Source organism: Chrysochloris asiatica, unplaced genomic scaffold (genome assembly GCF_000296735.1).
Source record: "Chrysochloris asiatica unplaced genomic scaffold, ChrAsi1.0 scaffold00209, whole genome shotgun sequence".
Classification (NCBI taxonomy): Eukaryota; Metazoa; Chordata; class Mammalia; order Afrosoricida; family Chrysochloridae; genus Chrysochloris; species Chrysochloris asiatica.
The window spans coordinates 2,312,810-2,332,500 of NW_006408727.1; the positions used below are offsets into that span (position 1 = coordinate 2,312,810).

The 19,691-nt window shown below is 38.1% G+C and overlaps 1 protein-coding gene across 1 annotated transcript in view; it reads left to right on the forward strand.

Moving 5' to 3' along the window:
• The window catches only part of CNGA1 (cyclic nucleotide gated channel alpha 1), a 31,682-nt gene extending 12,207 nt beyond the window's left edge, over positions 1 to 19,475 (forward strand). The window contains exons 4-8 of the mRNA XM_006872674.1: positions 3,705 to 3,746; positions 5,696 to 5,800; positions 10,381 to 10,488; positions 16,026 to 16,132; positions 17,946 to 19,475. Of these exons, the coding sequence (XP_006872736.1) occupies positions 3,705 to 3,746; positions 5,696 to 5,800; positions 10,381 to 10,488; positions 16,026 to 16,132; positions 17,946 to 19,360 (1,777 nt within the window). The 3' untranslated portion in view covers positions 19,361 to 19,475. The remainder of the gene's footprint in view (positions 1 to 3,704; positions 3,747 to 5,695; positions 5,801 to 10,380; positions 10,489 to 16,025; positions 16,133 to 17,945) is intronic.
• Positions 19,476 to 19,691: the final 216 nt, after the last annotated feature.

Genomic DNA, 19,691 nt, shown 5'->3' on the forward strand with positions numbered 1-19,691 from the left:
GAGCTTAATCTGATTTGCTTGCCTTTGTATGTTACATATCTCTTTTCCCTAGCTGCATTCAGGATCCTGTCCTTATCTTTGATTTTGGAGAGCTTGATTATTGCATGTCTTGTGATTATCTTTTAGGGTCTATCCTTCCTGGGGTTCGTTGAGCTTCTTGAATGCTTATCTTTTCACTTTTCAGGATGTTAGGACAAGTTTCTTCCAGAAAATCTTCAACTATCTTCTCTGGGGACTTCTCTGATTCTTCCTGTTCCGGAATGCCAATAATTCTTTAGTTCTTCCTCTTCTTCTTGTCCAACATGAATCTTAGGGCCTTCTTCAGGTTTTTTTTATCCTTTTTTGTGTTTGTTATTCTATCTTAGTTGTGTTGAGAGATTTATCTTCTAGCTCACTAGTTCTGGCTTCTATCTCTTCAATTCTACTCCTTTGCTCTTCCTGTGTATTGTCCATTTCTGATATTCTATTATTAATCGTTTGCACCTTTTTCTGTAGGTTTTGAATTGTTTCTAATGATGTATTTATCTTATTTGATTGTTCCTATAGTGCTTTCCTGACTTCTTCCTTTTTTTCTCAACTCCATTGTATAGTGTTTTGATACATTTTATAATCGTTTTTAGGAATTCCTTCTCAGGCATTTCCAAAGCCTGCTCATCTTCCAGTACTGAGTGTAGGTCTACTTCCAGCTTATTTGCCTCAGTCACTTTATTTCATTTCTGGACATGAGCAGATATGGTCATCTGCTTCTGTTTTTTGGGGCATTTTCAGGGGTTATCTGTGGCCTTAATACTTAGATGGGTGTTTATTTTGGTAATTTTTATGCTTTCTGATTGCCTCCAGGTAGATGTGATCAGGAAATGGGCTTCTCTTTTCACTCTTTTCCAGAGAAATTTCAAGATGCCACTGTTGGCTGTTTTGATGTAACTCAGGATTTAATTTTCAGCCTATTTCCTTTTTAGTCTGCCTGTCCCACTCCACAATCCCTGTTCAGGCCTTTTTTCTAGTTATAAACAGTTCAGGGCTCACTATGGCCATTTGGTTTTAAGTGAAAACTGTCTCTTTAAATATCTAAGATATCTGTGTGCATGCGTGGTAGAACCCTCTGAGGGTGGGGCTGGGGTGTCCACTCACTCAGACACCCCTATAGTCACCAGAACGTAGGTGCACAGACAGTGAGGTACCAATGAACAGATACCAAAAAAGAGAAAAAGGATGTCCACGCCTTTATCTCCACGGTTCTGTCAGGCATCCATGGCTGCTCTGATGCTTCCCCTGCTTGGTTTCACCCAATATTGCAGCTCTGGGAGCAGCTGAGCATCTTGAATTAGAAAGCACTGAATTTCTTGCTTCTTCTACAAATTCCCCTAGCTGTAAGCCTTCCAACCTTCTAAATATTCTTTTACATGTGGTTCAGAGTTCTGGCACCATTCCCTGAGCCTGCTTGGTCTGGTATTCTGTTTTGTTGCTGATGGAGCTCTTCACTGCACTTCCACCCGATCCGCCATCTTCTTTGTTCTCCCAAGAGATTCTGATATTTTATCAAAACAAGATGCCCTCACCTTTCTAGTTAGCCATGCATGATTTGTTTTGGTTATATACAATAAACTCTTATTGGCTGCTCATCTGTCTGTTGTTGTAAGTGCCAAGGAGTCAGTTTCAACTTTTGTTATTGTTGTTAAGTGCCATCGAGTCTATTCCTACTTATAGTGACCCTGTACAGGGTTTCCAAGGAGCTGCTGGTGAGCTTGCACCTCCGACCTTGTGGTTCAAACCAAATTTATGATTCAGTGCATTAACCCAGAGTGCCACACCTGGACTCTGGTTCCAGCTATAGTGACCCTTTATAGAGTTTCTCAGCTTGTAAATGTTTATGGAAGTCATAAACCTCATGGCTTGTGGAGTGGCTACTTGATTTGAACTACTGACCTTGTGATTAGCAGTCGTTCAAAATGTAACCTGCTGTGCTACCAGGACTTCACATTACAAGTCTGTTGTCTTTAGAGGGGTTAATTCTGACAGGAGCAATTTTTAATGAGTTGTCAAAAAGTTCCTTTGTAATATAATGGAATCCCAATTAATTGAATCAGTCACTGGATTTGAGACCACCATTTTCTTTTTACACTTTCTTCTTGAGTGAAGTTTGTATGATTAGTGGCTTCTTTCTATAATTGGTTTTCTCTACCAACAGAAGAATGAATTCTGAAGTCATACAGACCTGGGACAACTTAGGCTTTCATTGTCAGCTTGGATGTCTTGGGAAATTTTACGGTTCAGATATAAATGAACAGGCATCTTACTACCACTGATACTGTCAACGAAGACTGTTGAAGGGAGGTGTTTTTGTTGTTAAGTGCTATCGAGTCGGTTCCAACCCATAGTGATACTGTAAACAGTTTCTGAAGAGCAGCTGGTGAGTTTGAACCTCCAATCTTGTGGTTCAAACCAACTTTGTGGTCCAAGCTAATGCCTTGACTTATGGAAAATAATTGGAAAACTTGTGAAGAGGGAGGATGCTGAAAGGAGATTTAAAAATATATGTAAGTAAATTTAGTCTGGATAAAAATGGTCTGGCAGAAGTGAAGGGCAAAATGGCAGATAAGATTGGCAAGTGAAGTGGGCTCGGCACCTATGGTGGTGTTGTAAAAACTGGAACAGGACATAGAATGCTATGGGGGTATGTTCCTATGATGCAGGTTTTAACACCGTATGGAAAATTCCAGGAGATGGTGACTTTTGGGAGCCCACTCTAAGGGGAAGAGAAATTCCAATGAGAAATGGTGGGAAGGCATCAAAGGACTCAGAGAAGTGGCATGCTAAGATGGATATTCTACATAAGGAGGATGGGCCACAAGCGGATCACATTCCCTGAGAGGGCCCAGCAAGTATTGTGCACAGAAGGATATAAAAGAAATGCTTGGGTGAGCAGGACATCAGAATCAATGAGTTCAGTGTGGTGTCCTCTGTAGATCAGACTGAGTGGGAGGTGCTATCACATAACCACACTCCCTGAGAGCATTAAGATAATAAGATGGTGACATAATTGTATGCAGTGGTAGTGCTGAACCAGTAGAAGCAAGGTAAGCACAATAATTTTAAAGTGGCCATGGTAATCATGGGGCCTAATCCACAGAGAGCTGTGAACATTAGTAGACTATCATGGGGAATTACTACATGCTAGATGAGACTGTCTGCTTCCATAAAGATTTACGGCCTTGGTAACCCTTAGGGAGCAGTTCTCCTCTGAACTATGAGTAGGGCCGCTATGAGTAGGAATCCATTTGATGGCAGTGGGTTTTTATCTTGAAATTCTTAATGTTTTATTCAAGGATAAACATGAATCATATCAAGAAACTTACATTTCAAATACCTGAATGTTTTTTGCATACACTTTCAGTTACAAAATGCACTCTTTGGTGGTGTTATCGTTTCTTAAATTTCCCTGCTTGGGTTTATGCCCTTATTCACCTCCATTTTCTTCAATTTTCCATATCCACAAACCCAGAACATTTTATTTCCTCATTTAATTACCTGAGTCTTTTGTTAGTAGAAATTTCCAGTAGGATAACAAATTTCTAGATTCTGAGCCCTGGGAGAGGACTTTGAAACAAATGTTGAGAATTCTTGCTCAATGGAGAAAAAAGTAAGTAAGACTGGAAGCCAAAGTATAATCTGATTATATGACAGAGATATTGTTTCTTCTTTAGGGAATCAAAAGAAAAGAAGAAAAGGAAAAAGGGAAAGAAAAGGTAAGTGCCTTAGGCTGGGTTCTCTAGAGAAGGAAAACCAGTGAACTTACATATGCATATATAAGGAAAGGTTTATATCAAGGAAATGACCTCACACAGTTTTAAAGGTTGGCAAGTCCCAAATCCATTGGTCAGATATAAGGCTGGAGGCTTCTGACTCGTAGCTGTAGGACTGATAAACTAAGATTGACAGGTCAGGTGGCAAGTAGGCAGGCCTAACAAGTAAGACGGCCAGCTGCTAACAACTTCCAGATTGGCAAGCAATTGAGTAGGCCAGTGGTTCAAGTCTAAAGAGCCAGAGATTGGATGACAAGCCTGATACAGAATTCAGACCCAGCAGAAAGCAAACAAGCTTTGCCCAAGTGTTCAATATATTGGAAGCAGGCCACACTTCTGAGGGAAACTTCCTTTTAATGATTGGCTGCTCATTGTAAATCTCATCATGGAGGATTATTGCATCTTAACTAACAAACCACTGAGAATCCTGGCCCAATCAAGCTAACACAAAACCTTAGCTATCACTGTAAGTTAGACTTTAGCATGGATGTTGTTGTTAAGTGCCATTGAGTTGATTCTGACCCATAGTAACTCTGTATAGGGTTTCTGAGGAGCAACTGGTGAGCTTGAACCACTGACCTTGCAGTTTAAACGGCTTTACATTCTGGCACATTAACCCACAGTGCCACACCAGGTAGCATGGATAGCTACATATTTTTCTGTCTATAACATTTTTTGTATTTTTTTATTTTTACATTTCTTTTATTATTTTTTTTAATTTGGTGAAGGGTTGCAGAATAGATCAGTTTTCCATCCAACAATTCATACACATTTTGTTTTATGTAATTGATTGCAATTTCTACAGTATAACATTGCTCATTCCACTTTTACCTGTGTTTCCCATTTCCCATTACTCCTTCTTTCCAAGAATTTTGCCCTTGGGCAAATGCTGCCCTTTTGATCTTGAGTGGTTGGTTGATTGTTCTAAGGAGTATGTACCTCCCTAGTGTTATTGTTTACCTTGTCTATTGTTTGGCTGAAAAAGGGTGAGTTTAATTCTAGACCTGAAAGGTGACTAAGGGCAGTAGTCACCGGATTCCATCTGGCTCTGTCTTTCCTATAAGCTTCGTCTTTTCTTTTATGATTTTGAGTTTTGTTCCACATTTTCTCCCATTATATCCAGGACCTTCTAATGTGATCCCTTTCACACCACTAATGTGTTAGTGGTAGTGATAGCTAGGCACCATCTAGTTTTTCTGGTTTCAGGGTCATGGAGGCTGATGTTTGTGTGATCAATTAGTCCTTTGGACTAGTTGTTTCTAAATATCTTTGATTTTCTTTCCTCCAGACAGTGGGACCAACAGTTGTACCTCAGATGGTTGCTCAAGAATTTTTTTATTTTAAACAACTTTTTGTTGTGAATTGAGTGAAGGTTTACAGAGAAGATCATCAGTTTTACATTCTACAGTTCATACGCTTTCTGTCATTTCAATGATTGCAATCCCCTCCATATAAAAATAGTTATCCCACTTCCTCCCTTGTGATTCCTATTTCCAGTCTACCCACCTTCTCATTCCTTCTGAACTTTGTCCTTAGGTAAATGTTGCCCTTTTGATTTTGAACAATTGGCCATTCCATGGTAAGCATACCTTACTAGTGTTGTTGTCCCACTATATACCTATCTGCTGCTTGTCTGAAAATTGCTCATAAGAATGAGTTTCTTTTAGTTCTAGAAAGACACTCACTCTTGTGATCAGTTTTCAGAATTGTTAGTAGTGGTAGCTGGACATTGCCTATTTCTTCTGATCTCAAGGTCATAGAGACTGAGCTTCATGTGGTTCTTTGGACTAATTGTTTCCATATATCTTTGATTTCCTTCACTCTTCTTTGTTCCAGATGTGGGAAAAACAGTAGTTGTGTTTGAATACTAATTGAAATACTTGCTTTTTCAGTAAATCAGATGGTAAAGATGAAAATGAAAAGGACCCAAAGAATGACAAGAAGAGAGAAAAAGAGAAGAAAAAGAAAGTGGACAAAAACAAAAAGAAGAAAGAGGAGTAAGTATCTTAATGACAGTGAAATTAGGACTGAATTTATGATTGGATTTTGGATGTGGAGGATGCGCTCCATGATATAAAGGAGGAGACTTTATAATAAAGAGATTAAATAAAATGATACAAAATATAAATTTAAAGGTTTTTTGTTTTTTTTTCAATTCCCTAACATTAGTGATAGTAGTGTTATTTTTAGCTTTCTTATGAGGAATTTTTACTATGCTGATTAGGTCTCTTCCCCAAACACTGGAGAAGATTAATTTATCACAGGGTAATACCAAGATTGAAAGAAAATCAGTTACTGAGGGTCTAACTCCCTGCCCCATCATTTGCTTTTTTCATTTAATAAAAATTTAATAACTTATTTAACATTTTTAACAATAAATGCTCTATGATTCATATTCTAAGCAAAACACTTCATGGTAAAAGCTATGCTTAATTGCAACAGTAATTGCTGTACATACAGTTGTACAACAAATGGATGTAATGCTGGAAACACCCATCTGTCTATGTTGTACATAGAGTTGGTTTGAGTCAGAACTGACTACACAGCACTATGCCAAAAATGAAAAATTAGAGAGGAATTGTATTGCATTTATTTTCAAAAAGAATATTTTCATAGCTACCCTGAAGTACAATGCTGTCAGTGATTGGATAATACCCATGTGCTACAAAGAAGACCAGTTAAATCAACTATTATTCAAATGTATGCACCAACCTCTAGTGCAAGAAAATGAGAAAACTGAAGATTTTAACTAACTTCTGCAGTCTCAAATTAAGAAAATATGTAATCAAGAAGTGCAGATAAGTACTGGTGATTGGAATGCAAAAGTTGAAAACAAAGAGGTGGGACAAAGCAAATTATTATAGTGAAATATGTAAAGACCTGGAATTAGAAAACCAAAAGAGAAGAAAGTGCTTGGCATTTCTCAAACCAAAAGGATTAAAAAATAATAATAATAAAGTCTTTAGCTGAAACATTGAAGGATTTTTGAATAAATTATTGAACTACAAATCAAGCATCAAGGAAAGATTGAAGGAATACACAGTCACTGAACAAAAAGGAATTGGTTGCAATTCAACCATTTCAGGAGGTAGCATATGATCAAGAACCAGTGGTATTGGGACAAGAATTCCAAGCTGCACTGAAGGTAATACCAAGAAACAAGGCTCTGGGAATTGCTGAATTATTGATTTAGATGTTTCAACAAATGGATGTAATGCTGGAAACACCCACTTATCTATGCCAAGAGATTTGGAAGAGAGCTACCTGGTGAACTGATGAAATTCACATTTGTACCCATTCCAAAGAAAGGTGATCCAATAGAATGCATAAGTGATTAAACTGTATCATTGATATCCTTACTCATGCGTCAGTTTGTCATACTGTGGTGTCTTAAGTGTTGCTTTGATGCTTGAAGCTACGCGTTTCAAACATCAATAGGCTCATTCATGGTGGCCAGGATTCAGCGGAGCTTCCAGACTGAGAATACAGTAGAAACAAGGATTATCCACTGAAAACTTTATGAATAGCAGTAGCGCATTGTCTGATATAGTGAAGGAAGATGAGCCCCTAAAGACGAAAGACACTCATGACGGGGGAAGTGTTGTCTCCTCAAAATAGAAGTTATCGTAATGATGTGTAGAGAGCAATGCTTTCAGGATCTTCATTTGCTGATGGGGAATGACTCAAAATGAGAAGAAACAGCTGCAGACTTCCATTCATAATTGGAATGTAGAATGCACAAGTATGCATTTACGCAAGTTGGAAGTCATCAAAAATGAAATGAAACCCATAAAGATATTCAAGGCATTAGTAAATTGAAATGGACAGGAATTTGCCACTTTGAATCAGAAAATCATAAGATTTTCTATGCCAGAAATAACAAATTCAAGAGAATGTTGTACCATTCATCGTCAAAAAGAACATTCCAAGATTTAGCTTGAAGTACAATATTGTCTGCAATAGGAAAATATCTATATGTCTACAAGGAAGACCAATTATTAACAATTATTACTCAAATTTGCACACTAACCACCAAAGTCAATGATGAAGAAATTGATGAACTCTACCAATTTCTTCCTGGTGTGGTGTCTTGGTGTGATGTGGCAGGTTAATAAGCTGGACTGCAAGGTCAGTTTGAACCACAAGGTTGGTGGTTCAAGCTCACCAACCACTCCTTGGAAACCCTATACAGGGAACTGACTCAATAGCACTTAATAACAACATCAACCAAGTTCTTCAAGAAGCTCTGGTAGCATGATCAGCTCTTTGGTCTGCTAGCCATAAGTTAGCAGTATGAATCTACCAGCTGCTCCACAGGAGACATGAGTCTTTCTGCTCCCATAAAGATGTGCCCACTTGAAATGCTGTACAGAAATTATGCAAAGAAATTAGATTGTGTGCATTCTAAAAAATTATAGATAGCGTTATAAAGAATAAGAATCTCAGAAATATAATTGTGCTCGTGAGGAACCTGTACATAAGCCAAGAAGCAGTCATTAGAACAAATGTGGAGATACAGAATGGTTTAAAATCAGAAATATCAAGGTCATATCCTTCCACCATATTTATTCAATCTGTATGTTGAGCAAATAAATCAAGAAGCTGTGAAGAAAAACATGGCATTGAGACTGGAGGAAAATTCATTAACAGTCTGCAATATGCAGACGAAAAGAACTGATGACTACAAAGACTACATATGATTGTACCTTAGCATAAAGAAAACAAAAAATCTTCACTGCTGGACCATGAAATTACATCATAATAAGTGGATAGAAGATTGAAATTGACAAGGATTTCATTTTACTGCGTTTACAAGGATTTAATCCATATTCAAGGAGTCAAGAAATCAAATGATGTATTATATTAGGAAAATCTGCTGTCAAAGACCTCATTAAAGTGTTAAAAAAAAAAAAGCAAAGATGTCACTTTAAGAACTGCGATGAGCCGCTGATACTTTCAGTTGTCTAATATGCATGTAAAAGCTGGATAATGAACAAGGAAGATGTAGAAAAACTGATGCATTGGATTATGGTGCTGGCAAAGAATACTGAATAAACTATTGTTGTTAACTGACTCATAGCAACCCCATATAGGGTTTCTGAGGAGTGGCTAGTGAGTTGGAACCAATGACTTTGTGGTTCAAACCAACCTTGTGGCCCAGTACTTATCCTACAGTGCCCCATCAGGACTCCTTGAATATACATGTTGTTGTTAAGTATTGTGGAGTCGGTTCCGACTCATAGAAGACCAGAAAAATATACAAATCTATCTTAGAAGTAATACAGCCAGATGATACAGAAAGTACAGTAAGATTTCATCTCATGTTCTTTGGACATGTTATTAGGAGTAAGGCATCCTGCCTGGTAGAGAATTAGTGTAAAAGAGGAAGAGCCTCAACAGGATGGATTGGCATAGTGACTGCAAGTGTGAGCTGAATCGTAGCAATGACTGTAAGGATGCCACAAGACAGACAGTGTTTCTTTCTGTAGTACACAGGATTACTATGAATCAGAACCAACTTGATGACAACTAACAACAACAAGGCTCAATAACATTGGCTAAGCTATTTTTTTTCACTTTTTATTAAAGGAAAAATTATTTTCTGAATTTACTTAAAGAAAACTCTACACAGACAATAGTACAATTATTTCTGACTGTTTAGAAGTTGTTGGGAGTTTCAACCCCTTAAAAATAGAGAATTGATACCAGAAAAAAAAATTTTTCCATTTGATCATTTATTTTCTTCCTCCCTTCCTTCTACCCTCTAGTGCCTCTCTTAAAGGATCCTTCCTAGCTGCTCATTTTATGTGTTTTTTTGTTGGATTGCACTATATTCTTCTGCTTTCCTTATTGATGAGAAAGAAGTTACATGTCCCTCCTCACAGTGTAGCTCCTGGTGTTTTTGTTACCTGATATGGGGTTCACAAAAGCCACTCTTCTTCTACTACCCACAACCTACCAAAGGAATTTGTGGACTATCCATAGCTTTGTAATATCTGCTTCCCTCTTCCCTTTTAGAGGCTGGAGTGATGGAACGGTCTTCAGAACTTTAATAAAATCAATTGCAGTATTGTTGGAAGTCCTGGTGTGGCACTATAGAACAAGCTCTGGACTGCTAATAGAAAGTTCGGTGGTTCAAACCCATCAGTCACTCCTCAGACCCTATATAGGGTTGCTATTTGTCAGAACTGACTTGATGTCACTTAACAAGTGCACTGTTTAACGTATGACTGGTAATTTAACTATTCATTACTCACTAATAAGTTTATTGTGGGTACGGTAAGACAAGCACTGGACCTAAAGGTCATTTCCAACTGCAAGGCTGAGGTTCAGACTCACCAGCTGTTCCTTGGAAACCCTATACAGGGTGGCTATTAGCTGGAATTGACTCGAGGGCACTTAACAACAACAACAACATTGTACTTATGCCAAACTTATCTTTGCACTGTAGAATGAGCTTCTCTAACTTACCTCTATTTCATTTGTTTTCAGTGATCAGCATAACTAGATCTGATACGTGAAATAAATATGTTCCTCTTTCATGAAAATTGTCTCTTTTATCTCTACTTGCTGCTAGGGAGAAGAAAGAAGTCATGGTTATAGATCCTTCGGGAAACACGTATTACAATTGGCTGTTTTGCATCACTTTACCTGTTATGTACAACTGGACTATGGTCATTGCAAGGTGTCTATGTATTTATTTTTAAATTTCATTTATTTCGTTGTTGTTGAGTAAGGTGCCGAATTTTATGGATCTCCATCTACTTCTGGTTTTCCGTTACTTCTAAGCAATTTGACTTAGAGCTCTCTAGGACTTCTTCCTTTTCCCTATCACTTGGTGTAGAGAGGTTACATTGGTTTCACTGGGTTTTTCCTGAGAACTTGAAGCTTTGGTTCATAATATAGTTAAATCTCCACTGGTTGGATTAAACTTTTGATTACTCAACCATTTCATTATATCTTTGAGAGAAATTTCTCATTTTCTTAGCCTACCAAAAAAAATTTGTTTTCCAATAGTCATAAAAGATCAGGGTTCTATGTTGTTATAGAGCAAGATATGACTCTCAAGTGAATTCCATGGTTCACTGTCTTGTTCACAGGAGACATCTCAGCCATCTTTGACTCAGATAGTTACCTGAACCATTGTGAATACACATAGTCAATATGAACTTGATGATCAATACATTTCAACCAACATATTTTGACACTGACTTGAGCATATTTATTCCTATTTATGTTTTTGCAGCATAGAATAATACGATGGGAGGTATGTTGGATTTCTCAGTACTCATCTGTCAGTTTTTCATGCTACGGTGGCTTGTGTGTTTGCTATGATGCTGGAAACAATGACATTGGTATTTTAAATACCCATATGGTCACCCATGATAGATAGGTTTCAGTGGAGCTTCAAGATAAGGCAGACCAGGAAATAAGAGAGGCAGACCACTTCTGAATTGTTAGCCATTGAAAACCTTATGAATAGAAGCAGAATATTGTCTGATATAGTGCCAGAAGCTGAGGGATTGTGGAAGAGCTGCCTCCTCAAAGTAGAGTTAACCTTAATGACATGGAAGGAACAAAACTTTCAGGACCTTCACTTGCTGATGTGGCACAACTTAAAAGGAGAAGAAGCAGCTGTAATATTCATTAATAATTGGAATATGTAAAGTGTGAAATATGAGTCTAGAAAAATTAGAAAATTAGTATCAAAAATGAAATGGACTTAATAAAGATCAATATCCTAGGTGTTAGTGAGCTGAAAAGTACTGGTACTGACCATTTTGAATCAGAAAATCATGTGGTTTATTATGCCAGGAACAACATTTTGAAGAAGAATGGCATTAAATTCATTGCCAAAAAGAGCATTTCAAGATCTATATTGAAGTACAATGTTGTTTGTAATAAAAGATAATATCCATACATCTACATGGAATACCACTGGAGTACTGGTGTGGCATTGTAGGATAAAGTACTGGACCACAAGGTCAGTTTGAACCACAAGGTCAGTGATTCAAACTCACCAGTCACTCCTTGGAAACCTTATACAGGGTTGCTATGAGTCAGAATTGACTCAATGACACTTAACAATAATAACAATAGCATACACATGGACTTCACCAGATGGAACATAAAGATTGACTATGTCTATGAAAAACGGTAATAGTGAAACTCAATCTCTTCAGCCCAAACAAGAGCAGAAGCTGACTGTGGAACAGACCATCAATTGCCCATAGGCAGTTCAGGTTGCAGAAAGTAAAACAAGTGCATAAGAGTCGAAATATAACCTTGAATATATCCCACCTGAATTTAGAGACCATCTCAAGAACAGATTTAATGCATTATACACTAATGACGGAAGACCAGAAGAGTTTAAGAACATCATACATGAAGTACTTAAAAGACCAGTAAAAATGCAGGAAAGAATGAAAGGACCAATGTGAATGTCAGAAGAGACTCTGAAACTTGCTCTTGAACATTGAGAAACTAAAACAACTAAAAGAAATGACAAAGCAAAAGAATTAAGCAGAAAAGTTCAAAGGAAAGCTCAAGAAGACAAAGTCAAGCATAATGAAATGTACAAGGACCTGAAGTCGAAAAGCCGGAAGAGAAGAACAAGTTCAGCATTTCTCAAGTTGAAAGAATTGGACGACATTCAATCATTTCAAGAAGTAGCATACGATCAAGAATCTGTGAGACTGAAGAGAAGCACTTGAGAAGCTCCCTTGTGTATGCCAAAAAATTTGGAAGATGACTCAATGGAATGTAGAAACCAACTAACAATATCATTAACATCACATGTAAGTAAAAATTTGCTGAAGATATTTCAAAAACAGTTGCAGCAGCATATGGACATTGGAGCTACAAGAAATTCAAGCTGAGTTCAGAAGAGGACATGGAATGAAGGATATCATGCTGATGTCTGATGGATTTTGGCTGAAAGTAGAGAGTATCAGAGAGATGTTTACTTGTATTTTATTAACTATGCAAAGGCATTCAACTATGTGTGTCATAAAAATTATGGCTACAGTGAAGGAGGCTTCCTGAGGAACCTTTGCATTCCATAAAATGATAGGTAGAATCCTGAACCCCATCCAGAATCTTCTGAGGCAAGGAATATCCACTTGAAAGGACAAGCAGACCAGCCTGGAGTTGCTAGAAGAACAGAAGATACTTTTTGAAAGAAAGACCGACAGGAAAAAATCAAAAACAGTAGTGGCAGTCTGACTGACTACTATAAGAACAAACAAGTTGCTCGCCCAGGAGCCATCAAGGCAAGTGGTCAGGTCCCCTCAGGGCAAACCCCCTTCCAAGACTAATACTCTAGGGGAATATACATGAGCAGACAGGTGGTCTAACTGATGACCATGTTCATCACTGATAAGGGGAAGTGAGGGAAAAACAATAATGCAGTTGTGAGCTAAGTCCAACCGTGTTCAATATAGACTCCTGTGAACATGAGTTGGGAACTGGTTGGCCAGGATTATAGCAAGACCTGGGAACTTCTGGGACCAGAGACAGTGACATAGCCACAGAAGACTAGAGTGGAGAGTGAAGCATCCAGCTGATGAGAAGAAAGGGGAAATGCACAAGAATACCCACACTTGCAGATAATACCCACTTGACCTGGTTTCAATGGCTGGATAATCAGAACTCAACTAGAAGAAGAAAGACAAGGAAAAAAAGAGTAATCTGATACAACTTGATGAAATTGACCTATACCTATAGATACAGTAGCTCAAAAGAGGGAACAAAACTTTACAGTAAGGATCATTCCCATCCCCTCGGTACACAGGGTAGACATTGGCTACCCAAAATGGAGGAGGGAGGCTACAAAGGCAAGAAGTGACTGGCTTACAAGCTTTCAAGAGGGAGCCTAATTCCAGATGACATGGAGAAAGTTAGACTCTCCACAGAGCGGTACCCAATCTGGACAGGGCTGATGAAAGGAGATGGGATAAGATTCTTATGGTACAATAGTGAATAATTGCTCTCAGGACTGACTGTGAGTGTTTGAAATGTAAAGGTGGACATTTTCTAGCAAAAGGAGAGGAGTGATTGACTTTGCAGTCTGGGAGTGGCAGTCCCTGGGACCATCAAGGGAGAAGAGCAGAGTGTGGGACCCTACCCAGAGAAGCAGTGATGCCAGAGATGGAGGCAGAGACGATGACATGGAGAGAGGGAGCAGCTGGGGACTCTGGACCCAGAGAGGGAGAGGGGCTGTGTGCTGACCACCAGGAGGCAGGCTTGCAGGGTATACCATTTGGTTGTTTGATGATGAATGGAGGGGGCTGTGATCGTGGCAGTGAAGCAATATACTATAGGATGAATGTAAGTCTGATATTCTCCCATGTAAACTATCATATGGTTTACAAAAAAAACTTAAAAATAAAATCATGGCTAACATTACAAAGAGTGGGAGTTTAAGAACACTTAATTGTGTTCCCTAGGAAGCGGTACAAAAACCAATAGGCAGTGGTTTGACTAGAGCAAAGGAATGCTTTAAAATCAGGAAAGGTTTGTGCCAGGGTTGTATACTTTCATCATAGTTATTCAATCTGTGTGTTGAGCAAATAATCTGAGGAATTGATTATATGAAGAAGAACATGGTATCAGGATTGGAGGAAGGAGGACTCATCAACAACCTGAAATATGCAGATGACACAACCTTATTGCTGGAAGTGAAGACGAGTTGAAATACTTACCGATGAAGATCAGACACTATACTCTTTTTCTTTTTTTTTAATGTTTTATTGTGAATTATGTGATAGTTTACATGGGAGAACATTAGCTTTACGTCATCCTATCACATATCGTTACATTGCCATGGTTACAATCCCCTCCATGCATCATCAACCAACCAAAGGGTAGAGAATGAGATAGATCCATACAATGGAATACTACAATGATGCAATAAAAGGGAGCAAATGACTGATATAAACAACAAAACAGATTGTAACCAAAAGCAAATTAGTGGATGTCAGGAAGTAGGGATGGGTTAGGTGAAGGGATTGATGAGAAAGATATAAAAGGAACATTTTAAAGTTATGAAAATGGTCTATATCTTGATTGTGGTGACGGTTACATGGATATCTATATATGTCAAAGTCATTTCTTAAAATCCATGCATTTTATTATGTGTGAATTAAACTTCAATGAGGGTGATTAACAACACTAAATGAGGTGACAGATACTATACTCTTCAGTATGAATTGCACCTCAATGTAAAGAAAACAAAAATCATCACAACCAATACATAGCACCATGATAAACAGAGAAAAGATTGATGTTGTCCAAGACTTCATTTCACTTGCATCCACTATCAACAGTCATGGAAATTGCAATCAAGAAATCAAATGACACCTTAAATTAGGCAAATCTGCAGCAAAAGATCTCTTTAAAGTGTTAAGGAGCAAATATGTCACTCTGAGGACTAAGGTGTCCCTGACCCAAGTCATGGTATTCTTAATCACCTCATTTGCATGTGAAAACTGGACTAAGAATAAGGAAGATAGAAGAAGAATCAATGAATCTGAATTATCATATTGATGAAGAATATTAAAAGTTCCATGAACTGCCAAAAAAGTAAATCTGTCTTGGAAAAAGTACAGCCAAAATTTTCATTGGAAGTAAGCATGATGAGACTTTGGACATGTTATCAGAAGGGACCAATTTTTGGAGAAGGACATCATGTTTGCCAAAGTAGAGGGTCAGTGAAAAAGAAGAAGACCCCCCCACCTCCAATGGGTTAGACTGACACAGTGGCAGCACCAACAGAATCAAACATAACAACCATTGTGAGGACAGTGCAGGACGAGGCAGTGTTTCCTTCCATTGTGTGTAGGGTCACTGTGAGTTGGAACTGACTGGACAGCACGTAACAACAATAATATGTGGGCATTTAGAAGTATGAGAAAACTTAAGGCAACCACCTTGGGAAAGAGGAAAGCCATGATAGATTACACAGATTCCAAGAGTCCTGTTTTGGTGTGGTAGGATAAGCCCTGGACCAATAACCACAAGGTCAGGCAGTTAAACCCACCAGTCGTTCCTCAGAAACCCTATGCAGGGTCTCTGTTCCTCAGAACTGACTCAACAGCACCTAACAAAACCTAGTTTTACTTTGTTATACTTCTTATCATAATAAAAATTATGCAAAGAAGACTTGAAATAGGATGTGTTCCATTTTCTTTATACAAGTGTTTTTTTTTGTTTTTTTTACAGGGCATGTTTTGATGAACTTCAGATTGATTACCTAGAATATTGGCTCGTTTTTGATTACTTGTCAGATGCAGTTTATGTTCTTGATATGTTTGTACGAACAAGGACAGGTAAGTATGCTTGGTTTGGATGTTTTAAAATGTTATGCTTTTATTTCTATAATACAATTAGAAATTTCCTAGATCAAGTGCTCTTCAGAATAAACTCACAAAAATCTGTTTTAGAGGAAAAGGCATAGTTGAAAGCAACAGTAAAATATGCCTACCCACAGGCTTAGGTACTCCAATGGATTCAGAAGACTGTTACTAGGCAACCTTTTAAATGTGGATTGGTGTGTCCAAGCCTCCCTCCTCCTCCAATCCCCATTATCCTGTTCATTGGGTTTATGCCAAGCAAGGACAATAGAGAAATTCAATATATTCTGCCAGCTCTGTGGGATGGAGTAATTACTACCTAACAGGGAGATACCTGGAAGAGGAAAGGGGGAAATGTCATTGTGCCCTGTAGAATTGTAACTAAAAATTTCATGAATCGCCTTTTTGGTTCATGGTTGGGCATCGTTAATCAAGCACAGTATCTGCTAGTTTCTCACATAAAGTATTCTTGTTAATAGACTGAGTTTGGTTATTTTTACACTGCTCTCCATAAGTGAATGCAGCCTGTTTAGTCAGGGTATATACTTTTAAAAATTATTTGAAGTAGGGACTTTCTCTAAATACCAGTAGCCTACAGCCTGGCTTCAGTGACTCTGTCCTATTAGCAGCTTTATTTGTCCTATTTGATCCCAAAAGTTAGTTATTTTGAACCCAGTAGCCTGTCTGCAGGAGAAAGATGTAGCAGTCTACTTCTGTGAAGACTGCAGCCTTGAAAACCCTATGGGGCAACTGTATTCTGTCCTATAGGATCACTATGAATTGGAATTGACTTAAAGCAACAGGAGTCCTGGAGTGGCGCGGTAGGTTAATGTGCTGGACTGTAAAATCAGTTTGAACTGCAAGGTCGGTTGTTCAAGCTCACCAGTCGCTCCTTGGAAACCGTATCTAGGGTTGCTATGGGTCGGAACCAACTCAATGGCACTTAATAGCAATAACAACAACAACAGCATATAACAACATCTGCAGCTGTGGTAGCCAGCATTGGAAGAGGAATCTATTATTTCCCTAGTGTTACCATAGAGGTGACTCTGACTCATGGTGACCCCATGTGTGTCAGAGTAGAACTGTGCTCCATAGTGTTTTCAGTGGCTGATTTTTTCAGAAGGGACTTTCTTCCAAGTGCCTCTGGGTGGATTCTGACCTCCAACAATTTAGTTATCATCCAAGAACACTAAATGTTCGCACCACCCAAGGACTCTACTCTAACACATAAGAATATTGAAATTCTAGGTATACCACGCAAGGTCCATGGTGGCAGCATATCCCAGATATCCACGAGGGTGGAGTAAAAGCAAAAGATGCAAATGCAGCTAGAAAGACACTTACATTTTGTATTGAAGGTGCGAAGCAAGAATATGCATAATAGCTAAACTTTGAAAATGGGCCTGGGGTTGTATTACGAGAGTGACTTGAGGTCTTAAGGTACAAAACTAGTGCTTATTAAACATTTCAAGTACACCATCATGAAAGGAATGGCTTTACCTGGATTGTAGATATTGTATCTAAGAGAGCTTCAGGAATCAAATTATATTTTATATAATCTCTCACATTTTTGTGTTTCAACAGTTATACTTTATTTTTCTGCACTAGAATATCACCCACAGTGGTATGTTGATTGGAGCTCATAGCTTAAATTACATTATTAAAGGCCAGTATGTTGAAAATGAGTACTTATGTGGAACTCAATAAACTTCATTAAGAGTTAATTAAGGAAAATTAAGACATAAAAAGGAGAAGCATTAAATTGATTTTCTTTTTTCTACTTTAGGTTATCTGGACCAAGGACTGCTGGTGAAGGAAGAGCTTAAAATCATACAGAAATATAAATCCAATTTGCAATTTAAGCTTGATGTTTTATCTATGGTACCAACTGATCTGCTGTTTTTAAAATTGGGGTGGAGCTATCCAGAAATTAGATTAAACAGACTGTTAAGGATCTCTCGTATGTTTGAATTTTTCCAGAGAACAGAAACGAGGACAAACTACCCAAACATCTTTAGAATTTCTAACCTTGTTATGTATATTGTCATCATCATCCACTGGAATGCCTGTGTGTATTACGCTATTTCCAAAGCTATTGGATTTGGAAGTGACACATGGGTCTATCCTAACATTAATGATCCTGAATTTGGTCGTTTGGCAAGAAAATATGTATATAGCCTTTACTGGTCTACCCTGACTTTGACCACCATTGGTGAAACACCGCCTCCTGTGAGAGATTCTGAGTATGTCTTTGTGGTGATGGATTTCCTAATTGGAGTGTTAATTTTTGCTACCATTGTTGGTAACATAGGTTCTATGATTTCCAACATGAATGCAGCTAGAGCAGAATTTCAAGCAAGAATTGATGCTATAAAGCAATATATGCATTTTCGAAATGTAAGCAAAGATTTGGAAAAGAAAGTTATCAAATGGTTTGACTACTTGTGGACCAACAAAAAAACAGTGGATGAAAAGGATGTCTTGAGATATCTACCTGATAAACTAAGAGCAGAGATTGCCATCAATGTTCACTTAGACACACTGAAAAAAGTGCGCATTTTTGCTGACTGTGAAGCTGGTCTGTTGGTGGAGTTGGTCTTGAAATTACAACCCCAAGTTTATAGTCCTGGAGATTATATTTGCAAGAAAGGAGATATTGGGCGTGAAATGTACATCATCAAGGAAGGTAAACTTGCTGTAGTGGCAGATGATGGAATCACTCAGTTTGTAGTTCTGAGTGATGGCAGTTACTTTGGTGAAATCAGCATTCTTAACATTAAAGGAAGCAAAGCTGGAAATCGAAGAACAGCCAATATTAAAAGTATTGGCTATTCAGATCTGTTTTGTCTCTCAAAAGATGACCTCATGGAAGCTCTAACTGAATACCCAGATGCCAAAACTATACTGGAAGAGAAAGGGAAGCAAATCTTAATTAAAGATGGTCTGCTGGATCTAAGTATTGCAAATGCTGGGGGTGATCCTAAAGATCTTGAAGAGAAGGTCATTAGAATAGAGGAGTCAGTAAACCTTCTGCAAACAAGGTTTGCTCGAATCCTGGCTGAGTATGAATCAGTGCAACAAAAATTGAAGCAGAGACTAACAAAGGTTGAGAAATTTCTGAAGCCGATTATGGACACAGATTTTTCAACTATCGAAGGATCTGGAATGGAAAGTGGACCCCCCAACTCTACACAAGATTGAAAAACAGGTTATTAACAAGGATACTTTTCATGATCCCTTTGGTCTTGAGATCATAATCAATTGTAAATTGGAAGACTCACCTGGGGAAATTTTTCATAAGAAATATGTGCTTTGGCGTGCTAGTATGATACTATAGGATAAAGCACTGGGCTACAAGGTTGGTTTGAGTCACAAGGTTGGTGGCCCAAATGCATCAGTCACTCCTTTGAAACCCTATACAGGGTTACTGTGAGTTGGAACTGACTCAAAGGCTCTTAACAACAATAAAAACAATATGTGCTTTGATGCAGGGCACAAAACCCACATAGTCATACATGATAGACCATAAATA